The sequence below is a fragment of the Apis cerana genome, linkage group LG9, assembly GCF_029169275.1.
Source record: "Apis cerana isolate GH-2021 linkage group LG9, AcerK_1.0, whole genome shotgun sequence".
Classification (NCBI taxonomy): domain Eukaryota; kingdom Metazoa; phylum Arthropoda; class Insecta; order Hymenoptera; family Apidae; genus Apis; species Apis cerana.
The window spans coordinates 8,285,230-8,307,082 of record NC_083860.1 but is presented as its reverse complement, the minus strand read 5'-3'; the positions used below and the strand labels follow the sequence as shown (position 1 = coordinate 8,307,082).

The 21,853-nt window shown below is 43.7% G+C and overlaps 3 protein-coding genes and 1 long non-coding RNA gene across 5 annotated transcripts in view; 3 read left to right on the top strand and 1 right to left on the bottom strand.

Annotated features, from left to right (window-relative positions):
* LOC133666674 (uncharacterized) overlaps positions 1–21,853 on the bottom strand; it is a 31,585-nt gene that overhangs the window by 2,852 nt on the left and 6,880 nt on the right. Inside the window, exons 2-5 of one of the 2 annotated variants that reach the window (XR_009831145.1) lie at positions 11,438–11,550; positions 1,070–1,247; positions 807–991; positions 87–276 (exon numbers count right to left, since the gene is read on the bottom strand). This is a non-coding gene — a long non-coding RNA (uncharacterized LOC133666674). The remainder of the gene's footprint in view (positions 1–86; positions 277–806; positions 992–1,069; positions 1,248–11,437; positions 11,551–21,853) is intronic. The other variant, XR_009831144.1, reaches the window with a different exon arrangement.
* LOC108003953 (uncharacterized) lies at positions 1,142–6,437 on the top strand. Its single transcript, XM_062079417.1, has 3 exons — positions 1,142–1,277; positions 1,444–1,734; positions 5,893–6,437. Exons 1-2 carry the CDS (start codon positions 1,145–1,147, stop codon positions 1,722–1,724), a joined length of 414 nt encoding a protein of 137 aa, XP_061935401.1. The 5' UTR covers positions 1,142–1,144; the 3' UTR covers positions 1,725–1,734; positions 5,893–6,437.
* LOC107995447 (uncharacterized) lies at positions 7,485–9,234 on the top strand. The gene is made up of 4 exons (XM_017053009.3): positions 7,485–7,701; positions 8,296–8,434; positions 8,722–8,950; positions 9,059–9,234. The coding sequence occupies exons 2-4, from the start codon at positions 8,356–8,358 to the stop codon at positions 9,108–9,110; spliced, it is 360 nt and encodes a 119-aa protein (XP_016908498.1). The 5' UTR covers positions 7,485–7,701; positions 8,296–8,355; the 3' UTR covers positions 9,111–9,234.
* Positions 16,977–20,693, top strand: LOC107993418 (uncharacterized). Its single transcript, XM_017049822.3, has 4 exons — positions 16,977–17,241; positions 18,320–18,783; positions 19,233–19,663; positions 19,823–20,693. Exons 1-4 carry the CDS (start codon positions 17,157–17,159, stop codon positions 19,854–19,856), a joined length of 1,014 nt encoding a protein of 337 aa, XP_016905311.1. The 5' UTR covers positions 16,977–17,156; the 3' UTR covers positions 19,857–20,693.

Genomic DNA, 21,853 nt, shown 5'->3' with positions numbered 1-21,853 from the left:
TATTCTTGAAATTAAAATATTTTTTTTCTTTTTTTTTTTTTTTTGAAGGGAAAAATTGAGAAACAATCGATATCTTAATCGCTTACCAGAAATTTTTTCCAGTTTCGAAGGTTGGAAGGTAAAAAGAAGGCTCGAAAGAAAAGATTAGTAACTTCTTAATCCCATCCATCATCTACGTCCACAAAGGTCCACGGGATCGAACATGAAGGTCAATTCGTACAAGTTGCCCTTTGAAGAAGCCTCACTCGTTCAAAGATTATTGACAAAACGTTCGTTCTAGAATGTAGAAATTAAATGTATTTATGTATATTTCTATAAATTATATTCTTCGAATAAGTTTTCTGTAAATATGATTTTGGTTAGGTAACGTAGAAAAATAATATATAGTAAAGCACAATAGATTAAGTTTACATATAATTAATAATGTTAAGATGTAAGAATTAAGATGTAAAAATTGTAATTATTATTCTAGATTTATTTTATGGAGAGATACAAGACTGAATTTAACGTAAGACTAACAAATTATAACGACGCGAATTCGTTATTTATTTAGAAATATACTTTTCTTCTTCATTAATTTTATTTTATTTCTTTTCCCTCCTCGCTCTTCTACTCTCGTAAGCAACAACATCGTTGTATTTTATTACGCACATCGTTGCAATAAAAATAAGATTATTCTAGGAAAAAAAGAAACTTGGAATGGAAGAATGAAAATTAATCGATTAATTATCAAAGCGACAGATTTAATATCGAGAATTCCCAAAGATCGTTGAATAAAACATGATCTTAAGAAAGTATTAACTTACATCTTTCGTCTTTCAATATTCGACTCCTCTCTTCATCTCTCTCTTTTTTTTTTTTTGCCTTTTTATCACGTGATTCCCCGAAGCTGATTAGCGGCCGACACTTTCCTGAGATCCACTTTCGTTCGTCCCTGAAAAGTAAGGTCGTCCACTCGTTAAAAGCCAATGACAAGCACGAACAGTGATCTCTAGAAATGACGGAATTATGGGTGTCTTCGTTGGATTTCGGCGGTGAAGGGTTCCTCGTATAAAAGCATCGTGCTCACAACGAATTCCTACGATTATTTTTCTACACTTCTGTTCGCGCGAATCACTCGAATCCAGATTTGACCCTCGTCGAAATGACGACGCGTATCCTCTCGTTGCTCGTGTTGTGCACCATCATCTGCCAGATCTGTCTCGCGAAACCAGCCCAAGTGTTACAGAGCCAGGAGTCGTTGAGCCCTGTAAAAGAAGCGACGTCCGAAGTTGTTGGTTAGTTCGTTTATTTAAAGAAAGAAAGAACGTTTGCTCATTTTTTTTTTATAATTTTACATTTTTTTTATATTAAGAGACTTGTATTATTACGAATGATAAAACGTTACGTGATCGAATAATCAATCTACTAAGATTGATTTATATTTCTATTTACTTGGCACAGATAACAAGAGGGATCAACGGTCGCCACAGTTTGGATTCCTCAATGAAGGATTCTCGAATCCGATACTATCGCGACCAGGTTATCCAGAACCTATAGTTTATCCAGCACAGGGTAGCGCATCGGAATCTTTCGCGGAATCTTCCGCAGAATCCATCAGCACGAATGGAGGTCTTTCCATAGAGGAAAGTCAAGCGAATGCGCAGAGTGCTAGTTTTAATTTCGGCCCGTACTCTGCGTCTTTCAATGTTGCTGAATCTTCCTCGGGAAGCCAAAGCTTTTAACATGTCCAACGTAATTATTTATCTTTTTTCTTCTGTTTTCCTTTCTTTCTTTCTTTTCTCAATTGTATCTTTGCGCATGAATTAAACGAAATAATAATTCCTCTGTCACATTTACATTCTTATATCATATTTCTTCGTCTCAACAACATCCGCTTAGTTATTAATATTGTTATATCATATATTAAATATTCCTACAGTGTATACATGTTACCTTGAAACCAAAACAGAATCCAAACGTTCCTTTCCACCACGTCGCTTTAGTGAGAACGCAGTTTAAAATGCGTCGTCAATTTTAATCGTATCAACTTTCCTCGAAATCCCATACACCAAAGACTGGCACACATTCTTCTTCGCTATTTTATTCACACGAACGTTCCTCTCTCCGGCGTCGTGCTTTACTAGAGAATGCGCATGGTGCGTCGTTAATTCCAATTAATTGCACGCTTTCTTTGAAATCCAATGAACGCCAAAAACTGTATGGGATCTTTTTCTTGTATTACAACTAAGTACGCAAAATCCAAATTTTCCTCTGACAGAATCGCTTCCAAAATACCAAATCCTAGTTTATTTTTTTCTACCTGCACGAAATCTCTGATATCGCTTCAACGAGAACGCACACGGCCAATTTTTGCCCGAATATTCGAAATCGTGATTCCACATTCCATTTCCATCGCTTCAATGAGAACGCAGCTTAAGATCTAAGATATAAGATCATTTTCAATCAATTATTCTGAAAATCTCATATACCAAATCCTAGTTCACGATTTTTTTCACCGTTTCTTTCCATCCACGTTTTCCAAATTTTCCTCTGACATCGCTTCAATGAGAACGCAGTTTAAGATATATATGTTGTTCGATCATTTTCAATTCATCAATTTTTCTCATACACCAAATCCCAGTTCACGATTTTCTTCCATCCGTTTCTTTCCATCCACGTTTTCCAAATTTTCCTCTGACATCGCTTCAATGAGAACGCAGCTTAAAACGCACATGGTCAATTTTCTCGAATATCCCAGGTCACGATTTTTGTTCACCGTTCCATCCACATCCCAGATTTTCCTGTGACATCGTTTCAATGAGAACGTAGCCTAAAACGCTCGCTCGAATTTTTGCTCGAAATCTTTTTTCACCATCTATTTCCATCGCTTTAATGAGAACGCAGCCTAAGATGCACACGGCGCCCAATCTCAGCTTTCCTCGAAATCTCGCAAGGCCCAATCCTGTGCGCGATCCTCTCCACCGTTCGAGACACGTGTAACAAGCAGGCCCGTTCGACACGCTCCCGTCCCGTGTCCCATAACCGAGAATATTAATTGACTTCTCGCGCGCGCGTCGCACGCGCGTCGCAGCTCAACGAGCGCATCATCATCATCATCATCATCATCATTATCGCCGTCGTCGTCATCATCACCACCATCGCAAACATCGCACCGCCCGAGACGAATCGACCTTCCACAGGAATCTCTTCCTGCAATTCCTTCAGGCGCACATACCTAAGCGTACGCTTCTGTTTACGAGCGTGGAATGTTCACGCCGTTGACTAATCGCCCCTCCCTCGATCGCGTGCTAAACGCGTCCTAATCGAGCAGCCTATTGTGCCCGGATCCCTGGAAACGCGATTCAACTCGTGGGGATAGGAGGAGTGAATTGGTTGGACACCGGAGAGATAAATCGCGATACCATTTCCATCGTGATTCAACAATAGAAATTACGTTCGGCTGGCCGTGAATGTTGAGCGTGGTTAGCGAGAAATCCGAGGGGTTTCTCTTCTTAAAGGTAAACTCGGAATATAATAGAAGAGGAGTTAGAGGGAGGGAAGAGGAACCTTGGCGGTTTCGAATTGCGTAAAAGTTGCTGTAAGAGGTTAGGGAGATTTGGTTAGACTTGGTTTTTAATTGGTTTAGTTAGTCGTTCAGAAGGAGGAACGGTCGTGGGGTACGCGATTCCAGGAATAGAAAATGGTTCGAGAGGAACGACGAACGTGGAGAGGAAGGAAGAAACGGGAGAGTGTCCCGTTCGAAGATATTCGAGGCAATCTCGCGGTTATGGCTCGCGTGCAACGATAGGAAGTCGTAAAACGTCCGAATACGCGCTCGATACACGTTTCATTGGTCGGAAGGATCTCAAGACACCTCTCTCTCTCTCTCTTTCTCTCCGGTTCCCTCGAGAAATGCGTGCGTAAATTCACGCGTGTCGGGTTAACGAACTTTGCCCATTATAGAAATTTACATGATTTTACGATACGTTCGTTCGCTCGCAACGACGGAATCATCTCCGCATAGATCGTGGCGATTACATTATTATTTCCTCTCTGGATATATTATATTTCAAATTTTACAACAAATTTTACGCGATATTGTTAGAGGAAAGACGGATAAAAGGAGGAGGAAGAGAGAGAAGGAAAGAAAGAAGAGGCGATGGTCGATCGAACGCAAGGGAGGAGACTTTCTCCGGAGGAGATTTCTCGATCGTTCACCCGGTGTAAAAAGAAAGAAAAGAAAAAAGAAAAAAAAGGCAAGGGCCAGGTTCGCGGGGATGCGACGTTGGGAAGGGGGCGCGCGGGCAAAGAGAAGGCGACGAAGGCCTCCCTTTGGAGCGCGGAGGGAGAGGGAGAGTTCACCAAGGTTAACGAACCCGCGCGAATTAAAAGGAGGAAAGGAAAGGAAGAAGAAAGCGCGTGACGTAATCGCGGCTCGTACTCTTTTTCCACCTCTGCCCATGCAACATCGGGACGGAACAAAAACCGATCTCTCTAAACGAGGACGGGAGAAGAAGCATGCGTGGAACATCTGTCCACAGTTTTCGGGGTCCGGGAGTATTGGAGAGTATTGGAGAGATGGAGAGACACGATCATTTCGTATCGTGCGTGTCAACTTTTGTGCGGTGACTGCCTTTCGAGGAGTGGACGTTCATTCCCTTCTCTCTTGTTCCCCTCTCCCCACACTCCGGCGCCCCCTCCCCGCCTCTCCTCTCCTAACACTTGGCCCTTGGACCAAGCGACAAAAGCAGAGGCTTGCCTACGCGTTGATTATTCAAATGTGTGTGGGACCTGTGCGAAAAGGAACGTCGTAAAACCGTGCGCGGCGCTGCCTGCATTGTCCCATTGAGCCGCAGCTCCTTTTGGTACGTGTGAAAAAGAATGGACAAAGGGAAAATGAATCTTCTTGGTTCTCAGGCGATCGGCAGACGGCCAGACAGACGGATTAACTCGTTTTAAAGGGATCCGAGGGATACGCCATGTTGCCGGCCGCTGCGTCGCAACGCAGGGGCGAGCACGTTGCCGCCTCACCTTCCACCACCGATCGGACCGGTCTGTTTTCGTTTCGAAAACGCGCCTACACTCGAGATGCTTCGTTTTAAAATCCAGCGTTTCTCTCTCTCTCTAAGCTTAAGATGCGAAACAGGGGGATTCGAAGGATCCTTCGCCTCTTCTTCGTGGCAAGTTCGTGGAGATCTTTCGAAATTAAACATCTCGTCGTCTCGGTAGATATTAATTACCGTTATTCCGTCTATCTGTTTTCGCAGTGAAGAGGGGGGAGAAAGTTGCGGGATGGAAGAAAAACGGATTCGGTTAAATCCGAACGAATTACGAATTACACGAGATGTTGCAGTTATTAAAGGATAGATAAACGAACGGTCAAATGAGACGAATCGCGGTAAACGAGGATTGATTGTACGGCCGACAACCGCGTCATGAATTGTTAAAATCGTATCAATCACCCGGACACGTACATTATCATCGGCGCTCCGACGGGGCCAATAAATTCTCGTATGTAAATCACCTCGCAGTCTCCCTTTCAAGGGTCATTCTGCACACGGGTTAAAGGTCACAAGTGGTTCCATACGCAAGCTTATTCATGCGTACTGTATGAGCTTAAGACCGGGAGAAATGCCGATCTTAGATTGCGCACCATCCGAGTCCAGTTATTCCGTATGGCGGATAAAAGTTGTTGCCTCGATTCCTTTCAGAGCCTCGATAACACGTTTTTCGAAATCGCTCTATCATTTCCCTTCCTTCGTTTAAACGAAGGAGGGGATCGCATAAGCTCAAACGAGGCCAAATTTTTTAAATTATCCTCCAGGGAGGAATGGAATCGTAATGGAAACGGCGAACAACGAAACTTCCTTGGTTCCCTAAATTTTTCAAATTTTCTTATTTTCTTCACAGATTACTTCGCCCCTCCCCTCGGCCGCGGATCGGCTCCAATCCGTCTAATCCAAAATGGCGTCGATCGTCTATCCGCACCGTTGTTTACAAACATTCTACACCGCTATAGATAAATAGAGGCGAGCAGGCTGGCCAAAAAATGGACGAACCACCCTCCTGGAGATTTCCTGAGGGCCCCGTGAGTTCCCTTTGTCCGTACGCCAGATGTTCCCGCGAATAAAACCGATAAAATATCGCGATGCGGTCCTCTCGTCGGCGGAGGGACGAGGAAGGCCGGTGTAAGGAAGCGGAGAAAGGAGGGCCGGGGATTAAACGGCACAAAGGGAGGCGAAGAAAGAGGAAGAGGAGGCCCTGTAACAAGAAAATAAAAAAAAAAGAAAAGACGCGGACGCTGGAAATCGGGATCCGTGCAGGGAGTGCGTGCAATGACCGGGGCCCGATTCGTGAACACACACGTGATCCTCCGCGCTATCTATCCGTCTGGAACTTTCTCCGCTGAGAAAGCCTGTTTCTCATTGAAAATAATAAAAATCCTAAGAATCGAACGTCGTTTTTCGTTTTCTCCTCTTCCTCTTTCCTTTTCTTTCTCTCCTTCTTTTTTCTCGATTTTGATTTTTTTACGATTTCTTTTTTTTTTTTCTTCTTCAAAGAAATCGATGGAAACAATTCAGAGGAGAAGTTTTATTTATTTAGCGCTTCTTTCGATCTTCTTTTACGACTGGTTTAGATATTGGATTACGACGGTTTTCCGTTCCCGTTGGAAACGATGCTTGATGTATTTCGCGTAGATGGAAGGAAACTAGCTCGAGAGAAGTTGTATATTCTCGCCGGTTTGCTCTATAAAAAGCCACGGCCAATAAAACATTGGTACTCGTTCATTTGGAATTCGCGTAGCAAATTCTCGCTGCTTTTATTCTGGGAACCCGTAACCGCTCGCGATTGGCTCGATAATACCCGGCGCGAGCCTCCTTTGCTTTGTTGATTTCTCGATCGTTCTCTCGAACGTTCCACTCTTGAAATTACTCCGCTTCCAATAGAGGTATTCAACATTTATCACCTTTCCCTTTTAATTATCATCTCCATCACGGATCGTTCTTCCGATTCAAAAAATCATTTTGGAAGAATCGTAAAAAAATCTTGTCCAAAAGATTCTCGAACTTCTCCCTCCCCAAAAAAATTTACCCAAATTGCTGCGAATCCAAAGGAAACCGATCTCTTAAATCCGACCACCTTCTATCCCCGCGATCGGGTTCAGAATCATCGTAAAAGCCTCGCCAATTCCAATCAAACGCACGCGATTTTCTCAAGGCTGGGCGAAAACCCCCGAAAAGGAAAAAAAAAGGGGAGACAAAAGGTAGGAACGGAGCCCGATACCCTTGGAAACACGGTTGCTCGACGGTAGGAGCCGAGGTTCGTGACACCGTGGACGTGGCATTAAAGGGGCCTCGTTAAAGGTCCATCTCGGTGGTCGTTAAGCATTGTTTAGTCCGGTGGTGGACACGCAGAGACCAGTCGGCCCGGTCGATCGGCCGGATCCTTAGGAGAGCGAGACGGACGGACGGACGGACGGACGGGTCGAAAAAGGGGGGAAAAAATGAAATAGAAAGTGGTCTGTCCGGTGCATACGATCTACAGTGCGCGAATGGCCCGCGAGGCGCCTCCTTCTGGACCCTTACCCCCGGCCAGGTTCCTGTTCCACCACGCACTATAGCGAATTCGCGATGCTCTCTTCAAGCCTTCCGCGGCATTGTGCTCGCATTTCTCGTGCGGTTGTCGGCTCGGAAAGTATCTTCTGGCTTTGAACTGTCGGTAAGTCGGAGTTCACAAGTTCGCGTGCAAATAATTTTTCTTGCCTCCTTCGTTTTTCCCCCCCTCCCCGCTTCTTCTTCTTCTTCTTCTCTCCGATCGGACAATCGTCGCGGTGACGTAAGATATATTGTATATTATATCTCGAAAGGAGCAAAGGAAGGTTTGGATTACGAGTTCGTTTTTTCTTTTTGCTGCTTCTTTCCGAGGAGAAAGAATGTCTCTTCCTTTCCTATCCGATCGATCTTTGATTTGCATTACTTGTATTTGGATCGGTAGTGGGTAGTAGTCTGGATCTAGTTGCGAAAGGTGACGTTTTGCATACGTCAGTGACGCGTGATAGTATCGTGACGCGAGAGACATTGAGCAATCTTGCCTTCTAGAGAATTCTCTGCGCTACTTGTTTCTTGGAAATATTATTTCTCTTCTCTTTCCTTTTTTTCGCTTTTTTTCTTTTCTCTTTTTGCGATAATATATGGAGATAAGTGTAAGTATTCACGTATCGACGTAAAAAGTGGCAAATTTGCAATTGAGAGAGTTTCTTTGCGATTTGTTACTTCCAATTTATTCGAGGTATCTTTTTTATTTGTTTTTTAGGTTCGAATAAAATTTCGGATCTAGGAAGAAAAATTAAAATTTCGGTCGAAATTTGGCAAGATGACAAATTTTCTGTCCCTTCTGGTGATCGCTCTGGCTTGTTTAATTGTCCACGCCCAAAAAACGTCTGATCAAAAACGTGAGTATATCTTGAAGAAGTGAGTATACACTAAGAAATTATTTTACACGGAACGAATAAATTAAATGATATATCGATTCGATGGATATTGTACAATAAAAGAAACGTTTATCACGAATGACTAAGTTTCTAGTTATTTTAACGAGTATTAGTCAACGGTGTGTATCATACCGTTGCACGAGCAACCATAATTGGTTTGCTCAGTTCAATCTTCCTCGTCTCGTCTCGTTTCGTTCCGAGCGTCTATCTCTATCTCAATTCCGATTAATTCTCCGCTTTCTTCTCAGCCGTTTATGGGCAAACGTTTGATGAAATTGTTGTTTCGTCGGATCTGAACGTCAGACGAAAATCGAAAGAAAGCCGTCAGGGTAAACGATTGACGAACATTCCATCAGCAACCACAGGTCCACCAGAAAAGTCGACCGTGGTCGCGTCCAGGCTCGTTTCAAATGACGGTAGTCGAATCACTTCGGAGAAAACGCAAATAAAACGGGAAATTTCAGATTTTCAAAAAAGGTGAGCTACTTTCTTCCCTCGGACTTGGACTCAACCCACCAAGATAATTGAATTTACTTGGGATTAATTTTCGAAAAGGGGAAAAAAAACGACAACATTTCTTTTTAGATATTTGGATATGGGCGTTACAGGATACTTGCTGAAATCTCGGAAACGATGAAATTTCTATTCCGAGGACAACCGCACGATCCTCACACACCCATTCCGACCATACTTTTCGGACCACTTTCGGACCATGGCTCATGTAACAAAAAGGATAATAAAAATTTTCTGTGTCACAGCAATCTCCCTTTTCTTTTCTTCCCGCTCTTTCCATCCCTCGATTATCAATTTATTATTTCCTCCACAATATCCTTAGAAATAAAAAACAAATATTTCGACAGGAGAAAACTTTGAAAACTCAAATTTAAAAAGAACGCGTCTCTTTGGAGAAGTGGATCGAACGGGAGCGCCCTCGATATAGTAGGAAATATTCAGGCTGGAAGCGAAAGTCGGGCGGAAAGAGGTCGGTTTCCTTGAGCGGCGGAGCAGAGAGGTGGCGGTCGCTTAAACTTTCAAATCGGTCGGGCGAGTCGCTACGAATGCACCCTACCGCGAGTGTATTTCCAATACGCTCGTGCAATAAAGGTGTACGGCCGCGAGGCGAATAATTGTCAAGCATTCCGTGTCGTGCGGCTCGCGGGTTGGAAAAATCGGGTGGGATTGAAATATGGCAGGCCGTGCTCAAAAGGCAGCCGCCATCGCGATCTTCGTGCGCAACGATGATGCACCGCGCGGATCTACCGCGCCGCGAGTCACGTGACAGCGGCACGTGACACGCACGTCCAAAACCTTTAGGGACGCGACTCCGCCGCCTCTTTTCCCCACTCCCATTTCTCTCTCTCTCTCTCTGTCTTCCTTTTTCACCCTTTTCGAGTCTCGAGCCAAATAATCCTCGAATAATCCGATCTACGCTCTCACGCATCTTTCGATCTTATCTTTCCATCCGTGCGCTGCTCAAAGCTACTTGTGCTTTTTGCGAATTCGCATTCGCAAATTTGTACAGAATTACAATAGTCGTTGCTCGTTGATTTTCTTTCTTATCTCGGTGGGAAAAGAAGATCTTTCCTTTTCCTTTTCTTTTCTTTTCTCTCCTTTCGTATCTCCTCTTCGCGATGTTCGTCCGCAAGTATAAAGAACGAAGAAGTTGCCGATCGATGCCAAAATCTAAGAGAGGTACGGTTGAATTAATTCCCAAGACCGGCGTCAGTCGAAGAATAAGCGATTTTATTCATGCAAGGGAAGAGAAATCTCGTATTCAACGCGTTATGCCTCCACTAGCACCATATATTTTATGGTGAATCCGTGGCTGGACTTGTAGGCGCACTGACGTAACGTTAACGTTTTCGTCATACTTTCGATTTGACGTCGTTGCTGTTATCAATGTCCCTCGCAGACACTGATTTAATACCCCAAGTTGAAACGATCGCCTGGCTGGCGCCTCCTAGAAGACCTCGTAAACAATCGTCCCATGGAAAATTCAACGTTGTTCTTATCGTGTCTCGCTATCTTTCTAATTATCTTCAATTTCTGTGGAAAAAGAAAGAAGGAAAGAAATTCCACTTTCAAGAATTTTTAAAAATCTTCCACTTCGAAATCAATTTTAAATTACTCGTGCAATTGAAAGAGGAAGAATCTTTGATCACAATCGACAAATTAATATCATTTCGAAAACGATATATTCCTTGTCCTTCGATCCAAGCGCGAAAGTACGAAGGCGTGAGCATCGATTTCCTTGATCGATTTTCATCGAGATAACGACGTCCTCGGGCGGTCGTGCAAGCAGGTGCAACCCGGGACAGATCTCGTTTCGCATCGGGATGCAGAATCCGTAGCCGTCGTTGCGAATACTCGTGGGCGTTTATGTCGGTTGACTATACACCTGCAACTATTTTATGTCTTCCCTGGAAAGGCTGGACAGTAAATTCCGCTCGGCCTACCTGGCCCGTCGATCCTCTGACTGCTGATCAGAGAGATCAGTGGCGTACAAAGGGAGCGGTAACCACCCAGGAGACTCGATTATTCATCTCCCTTCCTTTAAATCAAAAGTCGAAGGGGATTTCCTCCTTCTCCTCCTCGAACAATCGACTTCGAGATCAGTTTAAATAATCGTATTTAAGAATGATCGTCAATCTTCATCAAACTCAACGAATCGTTCAATTTTTACTTAATTAATTTAAATTCCACGCTATGACGTTTCGAGTATACGAAATTGAAGATTTTTTTTCATCTTTCTCCGTGATGGAAGAGCGAAGCCTCGCTGCTCGTTCAGAGAAGGATCGTGCAAAGAGCGGGATAGAGCGTTTAACAGAGTATTACGCTAGTGGTATTACGATGAACAGAACACCTGTCTGGGCCGTTTTATTCTAGAAAAAATTTGCAAAATGGACGCAATCCACGAGCGAGAGATGTAAAGCGGTCCTTCAACTCCACTCGTCCTGGATTTACCTGTGCCGGTTCTTCGTGATTCGTGTTCAAATGGGAATTGTTACACGCCTTTTTGTACGCGCGGATCTATCCAGAGTCATCGTCCTTTCCACCACAAAACGGTTCGATAAAAACTGGAAGACGAAAGGGAAAAGTTAGAATGAAAAAGAGAGAGAGAGAGAGAGACAAAGAAAGAGAAAGAAAGGAAAGGAATAGAGAGAGAGAAAGGCATGCAACGGAAGTTGCGAGCGTAAAGTACATGTCAAATCGGCGAAGAATCGATCGAGGCAAAGTTATTTCCCTCGCGTTGCGTTTTTTTTTCCTTTTTCCTTTTTTTGCCAGCGAGTTGGCCATTTTTACGGTAAAAAACCTGCATCCGCCGTGAGCGAGGCCGTGAGATGTAAAATTATTTGCTCGGTCGGAATCATTCCGAGAAACGATCTTGAATTAAACATAGCTATCCACGTGCCTTCCAACGGATTTCTATTGAATCGTAGATCATCCAGGCGCGAATTAGAAAATCAAAAAGGGGATAAAACGTTCGTACGTGCCTTTCGTGGCAAGGACGCCCTCTAATTTCTTCCCGGAAACTGGACAAACAGGCGTGTCTCCGTTTCCGCGAACAGATGTTCGTCCGTGATTCCACCACCGTGATTCCACCGCCCAATTTTCCAATTTTCTATCTCGCGTAAAGCATTAAAAAAAAAAGAAAAAAAAAGAAAGATTACTATTCTCCCCTTCTCGCGAATTCTCCTAATCGATCCAAAAAAGAAAGAAAACAAGTGATTCGATAATATTCTTCTCTCCGTTTTCGAGATCGTGCTCGATCGCGCTTCGACTTCGACTCAAAGATTCGCGAGATTCTCACACCGCCTTCCACGCGTCTTCTTCCTTTCGCGATAATGGGACGAGGCGAATCGAAGCCACCGCGGAGACGATACGATTGTCTCACGTTTCGACAGTTGCCGCACGTGAGCAGACAAGACGTGTCCGTTTCAGTATGCCACTGCGCAGCACGTGTAACGTCTGTACGCCCGGTTCATCTTGATTCCGTACGTGCGGCTTCGTTCACGAAAACAGGAGCCATGTAACGAACAACCAACGTTCTTGCGAGCTTTCCTGAGAACATGGGGAGCCTACGTCGAGAGACTCGCTCGTTTTGCGACAAATAAGCGGACGACGATTGGCATACGCGATTAATACGATAAGAGCGATTTCATTTGCCGGCCCGATTGAATTAGATAAAATATCGTCGTTTTTCCTCTCCTTCTGTACTACTTCTTCTTCTTCCTTTTCTCTCCCTCCTCTTTTTCTTTCTTTCTTTTCTCTCTCTCTCTCTCTCTCTCTTTCAACCGAGGGTAGAAGTTTTATATTCAGTTTTCATCATCTTCTTGAGCGCTTCATACAAATGCCGTCTGGGTTCCCTTTATGCATTATTCGTCTTCGAGTTAGCATGATATTTCGTGAAAAAAAAAAAAAGGATTAGGTATGTCGGAGGAGTTTCGGGTGCAGATAAGATTCATGGATATATCAGGACGCGAATATAGAGATCGTAGAAAATTGTAATTTTCGAAATCGTAACATTCAACGTTAGTGCAAGATTCGTCTTATTAAAGTAGCAGCCATATATATATATATATGTATAAAATCGGTTGACGATTCATCATGGCATATGGACGTTCTAATAATAATCGTCCTTCCTATCGATTTTAATGCTGTCGGGCTTCCTGCCATTGCCACTTTTTCCGCTTCGTCATCTTTGATACGAATAACCGAATATTCATGTCGCGGGCATGCGTCGAATCCGCCCGTCCCGCTCATTACCATTCTGACCCAAATCGAGGCCAGTTGTTAATTAGCAGAACGAAAAACGGTATCGTCCGGTTCCGCTCGGGAATCGTTCGGAATTTATTATTAACCTCGTCGCGGAAATTCGGCGGCCAATTTTCCTCGGCGATAATTTCTCTAATCATCGGCGTACTCTTCTCGATCTTTCTTCTTTCCCCTCTTTTTCCTTTTCTTTTCTCTAACGGACGGACCAGGACTAGGGATCGTGACCCCTGGGACCCCGAGAAACGGCGCAGTTACGGTGCTCGGGGGAAAAACAACGGAAAACAATGGAAAACGGCCAACAAAGGGATTCCTGAAGACGAATGGCTCCAAAGAGCGACGCGGTGAACGGACGGACATTGAACATCATTGTTATGGGACTTGCATCATAGGTTTACATACGGGCTGCTCGGATCCTCGCAACCGGATGACGTACTGCGTTGATTGTCCGCGAGCTAAGCGTTCTAATACGCTTGTCCTCTGCATTTCGATATTTGCGGATTTGTCATCCAACTTTGATTCATATTGGACATTTCGCTGGCATCGGAAGGATTTACCTTATTAGATTTAATTCGTAGCTCTTTTTATCGTATGTGTATCCTATAGTTTAGATGCGAGTCAAAAATGACTCGGACTCATTTTCTCAAAGCAACGCGAAAGTAGATTTTAACCATGTGTATAGATATTTTGTCATTAAAATTTAATCCTATTAATCCAAGCTGCGTTTAATCCCTATTTTTGATCGATAGAAACGATATTATTGGTATTTTATAATTTAGATAAAATGATCCAAAGTAAAGTAGATTTTAAACAGATATATTTTGTCATTAAAATTCTACAATTTAATCCAAGCTGGGTCGCGTTTGATCCGTATTTTTAACCGATAGAAATGATATCGTTGGTATCTTATAATTTAGATACGAGTCAAAAACAATTTAAAACACTTATCCATTCCGATGTGACGAAGCAACTGTTCCCCAAAATAAAAAGTAAAATTTTGGATATATGCATAGATATTTTGCCAATATCACGTTTGATCCACAAACGATATTATCTGGAATAATTTGGATAAAATGATTCGGTTCGACCGGTTTATTCGATGAACGTCGCGAAGCAATTTTCCCAAAGTAAACGCGAAACTAGATTTTGGGAATTGTTGCTAGCCAGCAACAACGGCTAACAGAACGCGTGTACATTCCTCTCGATCACGTTTGTCGTATCTAGGCAACTACAGGTCTGCGGCCAACGATCGCGCGTCGTGAATTTTAACGCGGGACAAATGGACTGATTTCTGCGTCGGGGATTCGCGAAATAGGATCGGTTTTACGAGGTCGACGAACCAGCCTTCTCCTCCATCCTCGAAACGGAGACCGTTGCGCGTTTAAACACTCTTCTACGATCTCTAAACGATCGTCATACGTTTGAAAATCGCTTGCAATATCTCAACTGCATTGCTATTTTATCGTAGTTTTTAGAGGAAAAGAAAGAGAGGGGAAGGACGAAAGAATTCACGAGATAATCCGTCCAATCCGCTCGGCGAGAGAGGAGTCGTCGTGTCGATGCGCGGTCGTGAGGAACGGACGTCGTGCTCGATGAAAAAGAAAGAAAAAGGGGGGAAAAAATGGCGGGTTCGAGAGCGATATCCAACTGCGATGCAAATTTTTCGCAGAAGCATCGCGAATCCTGGTGCATCCGTGCGGAACGGCCGTTCGTTGTATCAGAAGTGGACGTGCCGGTTTGCGTCGCCTGGTCACGCTCGAAAATACGATATGCGTGACTTGGAAAACGGTGCGTTTGGAAGTTGATTCATGAATTGGTACGAATTCATAAAGTATTCACCACTCGATAGCTGTACGGTACCACCACCGGCCGAACCGATCGATCCAAGCCGCGAAATCATTTCCAAAACGGAAATTACCCTGATACGTCGATCCTCCTCCTCCTTCTCCCCCTCCTTCTCCTCCTCTTAACACGCGCCTCGCTCTTTTGGAACGTGCGAAGCTTCCAACCGACCGACGATTTTTAATCGATCGACCTCGAGACGTTTATATCGCCTCATTGAAATTTACTGCAACGATTATTTAAATAATGTCGCCTTGATTGAAAATTAAATCCTTGCTTCGCTAATTCCCTCCTGAAAAGGGACCCGCCACGTCTCGACCGAAACGACGCCGACTATTGAAAATCGGCCAACAATTCATCCTGCGAGAGATGGTTCCTCGAAAAAAGGAAAGGAATCGAAGTCCGATCCCCTTGGCGGGGGTAAGAGAAAGTAAAAGGGGAGAAGTCGAGCGGGAAGAAAGAAGGGCGCGCGGAACAGGAGAGGAGGAGGAGAGGCAGGAAAGGAGAGAGGAAACAGGAACGAGGAGGCGCGAGATGAATAATGTACCCCGAACGGAGGAGAAAATACTGTTAAAAGGGGCTCCCTGCGAGGGGTTGCGCTAGCGGAGCCGATCGTAATTCCGTTGCTCCTCGCGGCGCGGCTCGGCCGGTGAACGGACAAAGAGGGAACGAGGGAAGGGAAAGGGAAGGGACAGTGACACGTGAAGGCGGATCTGTCTTGAATCCGCTTGGGAATTCGGATCACGATCGTCGCGGCCACCGCCATTGGACTCTTACGGACTTCTGATCATCCCCGAGAATTATCGTCGCCTCTGACCAACTCGCCTATACCCTCTCCTCTCTCCTCCTTCCTCCTCCTCCCCTTCCCCTCCATTCGACCGACCGAGTATGACTGACATAATATTAATATTAAGAAGTTACGTCAAAACACACGTCACATTAACCGTAACGGGTGGATCCGTTTCGAGATCAGCTTCCGCAGCCTTGGCCAGAACGGAAACACGAGCGGATAGCTGGATCGGCCGAGAATAATCCTGCCCTCGCGCGTGATCGTGAACGTGATCGAGATCTTGGCTTCGAGATAGGAGTATAATATTAATTTGACGCACGGAAAGGTATAATGGGCGAACGTGGGGGCCCGATTTGTATTCTTCGCCTCTGGAAATTTTATCGTGTATCGACCTCGAATTTCGACGAACGTCCTCACGGGGAGTTTTGACGAGTCCCGGACGAATTCTCTCCCTCGGGGAGCGAGATTCGTGGAACGAGCGGGTCGCGGAATTGAAGAAATATAAAAAGAAAGATGAAGGGAAGGGGCGATCGAGGGAAGGGAATAGAAATTCTGGAAACGCGGATTCTTGTGAAAGCAGTCGTCCCGGCTCGTTCCTTCGATCGTGGGTATTTATAGAAACGGATTCGACACGATGCACCATGTATATCGTCCTTTCGTCGGGACTCGATTCGATTGGATAAGAAAGGACGAAACGTCGACCTGTACCTCGACCTCTTGCGTCAAAATCTCGTGCTCGATTTCTCTTCGATCGATGCATCTTTCTCGCCTCGATGCCTCATCGTCAAGTTTAGGTTGCTCGGCAACAGTTGTGCGATCACTGTTGCAAATTCATCCGGAGATTCTGCAGGGAGATTCGCAATTAATGCGTTCGATCGAGTCGATGTCCGATCTCGGATGACGATCACGTATCGTTGAACGATGCGCACGTTTGCGTTACGACGATCCTGTTGGGTACGAGGCAACCACCTGACGATCGATGGTGGGGAGGGCTCCAGAGGGGTCCCGTATCCCCGTTCCGTGTGCGTGGATCCGACCGATCCATCCCATCCCCCGCGTGATCCTAGCTCCTGGTATAAAAGCAATTGCGGATTCGAGAATAGCAGCATCGTGCAAAAAGTTCGCGATCCAGGTAGACCCAACCAGGTGCCCGGTGCTTGCCCCTTCCCTCCCCCCCAACTCGTGGTGTACCTCGTAGAGCACGTTCTTTATTTTTCTTTTTCAAGATTTCGCGTCAGTTCTTCAGTTCAGCTTCTATTCGATTTGATTGACTCGAGGATGGCGCATTGGATCACATTCGTCCTCCTCGTCGTGGCGACGACGATCCTGGCGACGGAGTCTAGAGTCATTCCAGCTGAGCCTAGTAAGTAAAATTAATTGGAACAAGTCGATTACTGTCCTCCTTTTGCCACGTAGATTCAGATTTTAGATACTCCCGTTCCTCGAACTCAATTCCTTCGATCCAGATTTCATCCAATTGTTGCTAGTTTTAGTTACATGTCCTCCTAGTTAGTTCTTTATGGAAATCCTACAACCTTCTTCCGAATCTATGGATCTAATTCAATCGTCGATAGTTTCATGCTAGATCCTCCTCTTGGATCATCCTCTTGTTTTATTCAATTGTGATGTTAAATCTTTGTATGAAAATCTTATAACCTTTTCCCGAATCACCCATCGTTGGATCTAGATTTCATCCAATTTCAGTGATCCTAAATCTTCTTTCTGAATCCATCCATTGTTTTATTCATTCGTGACGTTAGATCTTTATGGCAATCCTATAATCCTTCTCCTGGATCATCCATCATTGAATTTAATTCAATTGTCGATAGTTTCAACGATGCTAAATCCTTCTCCTGGATCTATCCATTGTTTTAATCAATCACAATGTTAAATCTTTATGACAATTCTATAACCTTCTCCCGAATCACCCATTATTGGATTTAGATTTCATCCAATTTCAGTGATCCTAAATCTTCTTTCTGAATCCATCCATTGTTTTATTCATTCGTGACGTTAGATCTTTATAAAAATTCTAATTCTAACTTTCTCCCAAATCACCCATCATTGAATCTAATTCAATTGTCGATAATTTCAACGATGCTAGATCCTCCTCATAACTCATCCATTGTTTCATTCAATCGTGACGTTAGATCTTTACGAAAATCTCATAACCTTCTCCCAAATCACTCATCATTGAATCTAATTCAATTATCGATAGTTTCAATGATGCTAGATCCTCCTGGATCCATCCATTACTTTATTCAATCGTTAGATCTTTATGGCAATCCTACAACCTTCTCCTGGATCATCCATCATTGAATCTAGATTTCATCCAATTTAAATGATCCTAAATCTTCTTTCTGAATCCATCCATTGTTTCGTTCAATCGTTAGATCTTCTCCCGAATCACCCATCATCGAATCTAATCCAATCGTCGATAGTTTCAGTGATGCTAGATCCTTACGGAAATCCTATAATGTTCCTCCGGGAAAAGAGGACAGCCGTGCACCCGTATCCTCAGAGAGCGATGATGTTCACCGGATACTACAGACCCGTTCGTCGTTCGAATCACGGCGGCCAGGCGACCGGTGTTTTCGCGCAAGGGAATGCGGTGAGCGGTGAGGCATTCTTCGGTGGCATGCAGCCGCCACATTTGAGCAATGGGCCGGAACCGATCGAGGAACCGGAAGTGTCAAGCGCGGAGGCGCAAGCCGCTCCAGAGGTGGACGAGGGTTACAACGAGGATGAGCAACATCGGGTGCAACAGGAGGAAGATTATCAGCACAACGAGAATCCTCAACAGGACGAACGTCGTCCACACGATGAAGCGAATCGTCCTCAGGGTGATGACCAACAACGAGAGGAAGACGAGCAGCATCAACATAAGCAACAAACTGTTCCTCAGGTACTGTTCAAAATATTTTTCTCAAATATTTCCCTGAAACGATCGGACATTCAGATCGACACAAAAGAGAAAATTCCAAGTAAATACTGTGCAACGATTTATCTTTTCAAAATATTTTTCTCTTTTTATTCAAATATTCCCTAAATCGAGTATTCAGATACACGAAAGTTTGAAAGAGAAAATTCCAATTAAATAATCGAACAAAACGTTCGAAATATTTTTCTCTTTTCTTCCAAATATTCTCCAAAACGATCGAACATTCAGTCGCGATCGAGCATTCAGAACACATGAAAATTTGAAAGAGAAAATTCCAAGTAAATAATCGAACAAAATATTCGAAATATTTTTCTCTTTTCTTCCAAATATTCTCCAAAACGATCAAACATTCAGTCGCGATCGAGCATTCAGAAAGTTTGAAAAAAATTCCAAATAAATAATTACACGATTAGGAGCAACCGGAACCGGAACCTGCCCCCGTGTTCACGACCGAAGCAGCCGCGGTGACCCCAGCCGCGGAGCCAGTCATCACGAACACAGAAGTGTCCCAACCGAATCGTCCCAAGGCGCAGCATGGGAAGAAGACGAAGAAGACACCGGTGGTCGTGGTGGACGACGACGAAGAGGACGACGAGGACGAGGACGACGACGACGAGCCATCCGTTCCCTTCATCCCTTTCAAAGGGAGTCGCCGTCGGCAAAACTACCCCAACCTGAACAACTTCTTCCCCATGGTGTTCAGCTTCCCCGGCGGCTCCAGCCGATCTGGATCCTCCGGAGGATCGCCCCCTGGAGCTGTAACAGCGATCGCCAACAGTTACTCCACCGGGAAGGGCGGCGTTGCGAGCTCGGTCGCGACTGCTTACGGTGGATCCCCTAACGGGTAAGATTTTAAAACGACGATATTCTTCGAGAAACGAAGGATTTGTTTGAAAAAAGAAAAAAATAGAGAGAAAGAGAGGATTCGATAGGATCTAGGAGATACTTTTGGATAGTTATCTCGCCATGTATCGCGGTATTCACCCAACAATTTTCCCAACAGGAAAAAGCGGCGTACACCGGTGGCCGAAGAGTAGATCATCGTAGTGGATCGATCGGGCACGGCACAGAGTTAGCTGCGTCCGACCTATCGATACCGTTAAGATCAATATTCCATCGGACATTAATATGCAGACAAGAGAGAGAAAGAGAGAGAGAGAGAAAGAGAGAGCACCCACGACGACACGCTCCACTTTTCTATTTCCCCCATCGTCGTTCCGTACGAGTAATCGAACAATCCGAAGTGGACGCTCCGTTTCATACATTTAACTACTGCGAATCGATTTTTTTCATCCCCTGCGATAATATTTATAATTCGCCGAGAATTTCGTCGAAACGGTACGTTGGTAGAGAAATTGTGCTTACCCTTTACCGGTGTTCGTGAAAATTAAACAACTCTTCCTTAATCATTAGTAAGTGGATAATCTTAGCATGTACTTAGTTTGTAATTTTAAAATTTGTAGATTATAAGGAAATATATATATATATATAAATATATATAGGAGGTAGGTTTTTTCGTAGCGATCGTACGGACTAGTGCAATATTTTATCCTCGAAGAAAGATTGAGGAGTGAAGGGTTCGCATGATCGTTCTAACTGCCATCGCATCGAAGAGTATAGTGTGTCGATCGAAGTTAATCTCATTCGTTACACAGTTCTTCCATGGAGAAGTTTATTAACAAGTAAACGAATCGAGGAATAGAATTGTCTAGAATTTAACGAGGGGGGAGAGGTCATTTTCGGTAGCCAGTAAAAAATGTTGTACGTCTAATCGAATCGTCGTCTTCCAGCGGGAGGAAGGATGGATCCCTTCGATTCTTCGCGCGAAGCGAAGAAAAAAAAACGTTGAAAATAAATTTATTCTCAAAGTGAAATCGAGTTTCGAACATTTTCAATGGAACCAACGTATCACTTCCAAGATCCGTAACTGTGACTTGAGGAAAAATAAAGTTGACCGGTGACTGGATACCGGCAAGGACGTTAAACATTGACCCTGCCGTTCATTGGTTTCTGGAAGAGGCGGTCATTAAGCGACGCGGCGTGCCCATGCGCACCCTCTAATCGTTTCTAAGAAACGAAAACTCGTCACTCGGCTTTATTTTTCCTTTATTAACAGGCATTTATCCATATCTTTATGTTTATCGAGTTTACGATTAACTTTCAATCTTTCCAATCTTTTATTTACCACTTACGTTTAATTTAGTTAGTTTCGAGGTGATAATAAAACGAATAAAAAAAATTTTTTACGAGCAAATTTTACTAATAATAACGAGTCATCCAAATATTTGTCCAAAGTCTTGTAATTTATCGAAATCATCACCTTCGATATCATTAATTGTGCAAAAATTATTGCGTAAAAAGATACCGTGCTCTGATATCATTCTTCTTTTGCCGCGAAGATTTAATACTCTTGAAAGCATCGAACTACGAATCGTGGTAACACATCAAAATCGGTTTTTCCATCGACGCAATTCCGTTTAACGACGTGTGTCTAAAAAAAAAAAAAGAAGAACGATCATATAGAAAAAATGCAAACTCGAGGAAGCGACACTTCTGAACAGATCAAATTGGTTCGTTAAACAGTCGAATTAGATAGCTTTTACACGGAAATTATCGTACTCTTTACGAAACCTTGACATTATATATATAAAGCTATTAGTAGAAAGATTTCTACATAAAAAAAGAAACGTTGGTGTGATTCATCGTGAATGGTATGGTTACTTCCTACCGTGGAATCTTTTCGTTCAAAAATACGAAGGACGTGAAGTCTTGATATTCGAATCTTGGAAGAATAATTTTGAATAAGCGATTCTTCCGCTACTTCTCACATTATGCGCAAATTACTTTCATTCTTTGAAATATCATTCGCTTATCTTCGAAGTTTCTTCGAAACGAGGTCGTGAAATTTAAGAATAAAAAATCGAGAAAAAGTTTCATTCCCGATGTTTGAAAGAAATTTTTACAACACGTTAAAAATGGCGTTACGATCGTCTCATCTTCCGTTTCGCATAAATTAATTATCAGGAAGCGTTCT

Bases quoted from the DNA above. Each gene is read 5' to 3' on its own strand.
- LOC108003953 (XM_062079417.1), top strand. From the start codon at position 1,145: ATGACGACGCGTATCCTCTCGTTGCTCGTGTTGTGCACCATCATCTGC. The intron at 1,278-1,443 runs GTTAGTTCGTTT...TACTTGGCACAG, and splicing joins AGCGACGTCCGAAGTTGTTG to ATAACAAGAGGGATCAACGG.
- LOC107995447 (XM_017053009.3), top strand. From the start codon at position 8,356: ATGACAAATTTTCTGTCCCTTCTGGTGATCGCTCTGGCTTGTTTAATT. The intron at 8,435-8,721 runs GTGAGTATATCT...CTTTCTTCTCAG, and splicing joins AAAAACGTCTGATCAAAAAC to CCGTTTATGGGCAAACGTTT. The intron at 8,951-9,058 runs GTGAGCTACTTT...ATTTCTTTTTAG, and splicing joins ATTTCAGATTTTCAAAAAAG to ATATTTGGATATGGGCGTTA.
- LOC107993418 (XM_017049822.3), top strand. From the start codon at position 17,157: ATGGCGCATTGGATCACATTCGTCCTCCTCGTCGTGGCGACGACGATC. The intron at 17,242-18,319 runs GTAAGTAAAATT...AATCGTCGATAG, and splicing joins AGTCATTCCAGCTGAGCCTA to TTTCAGTGATGCTAGATCCT. The intron at 19,664-19,822 runs GTAAGATTTTAA...TTTTCCCAACAG, and splicing joins TACGGTGGATCCCCTAACGG to GAAAAAGCGGCGTACACCGG.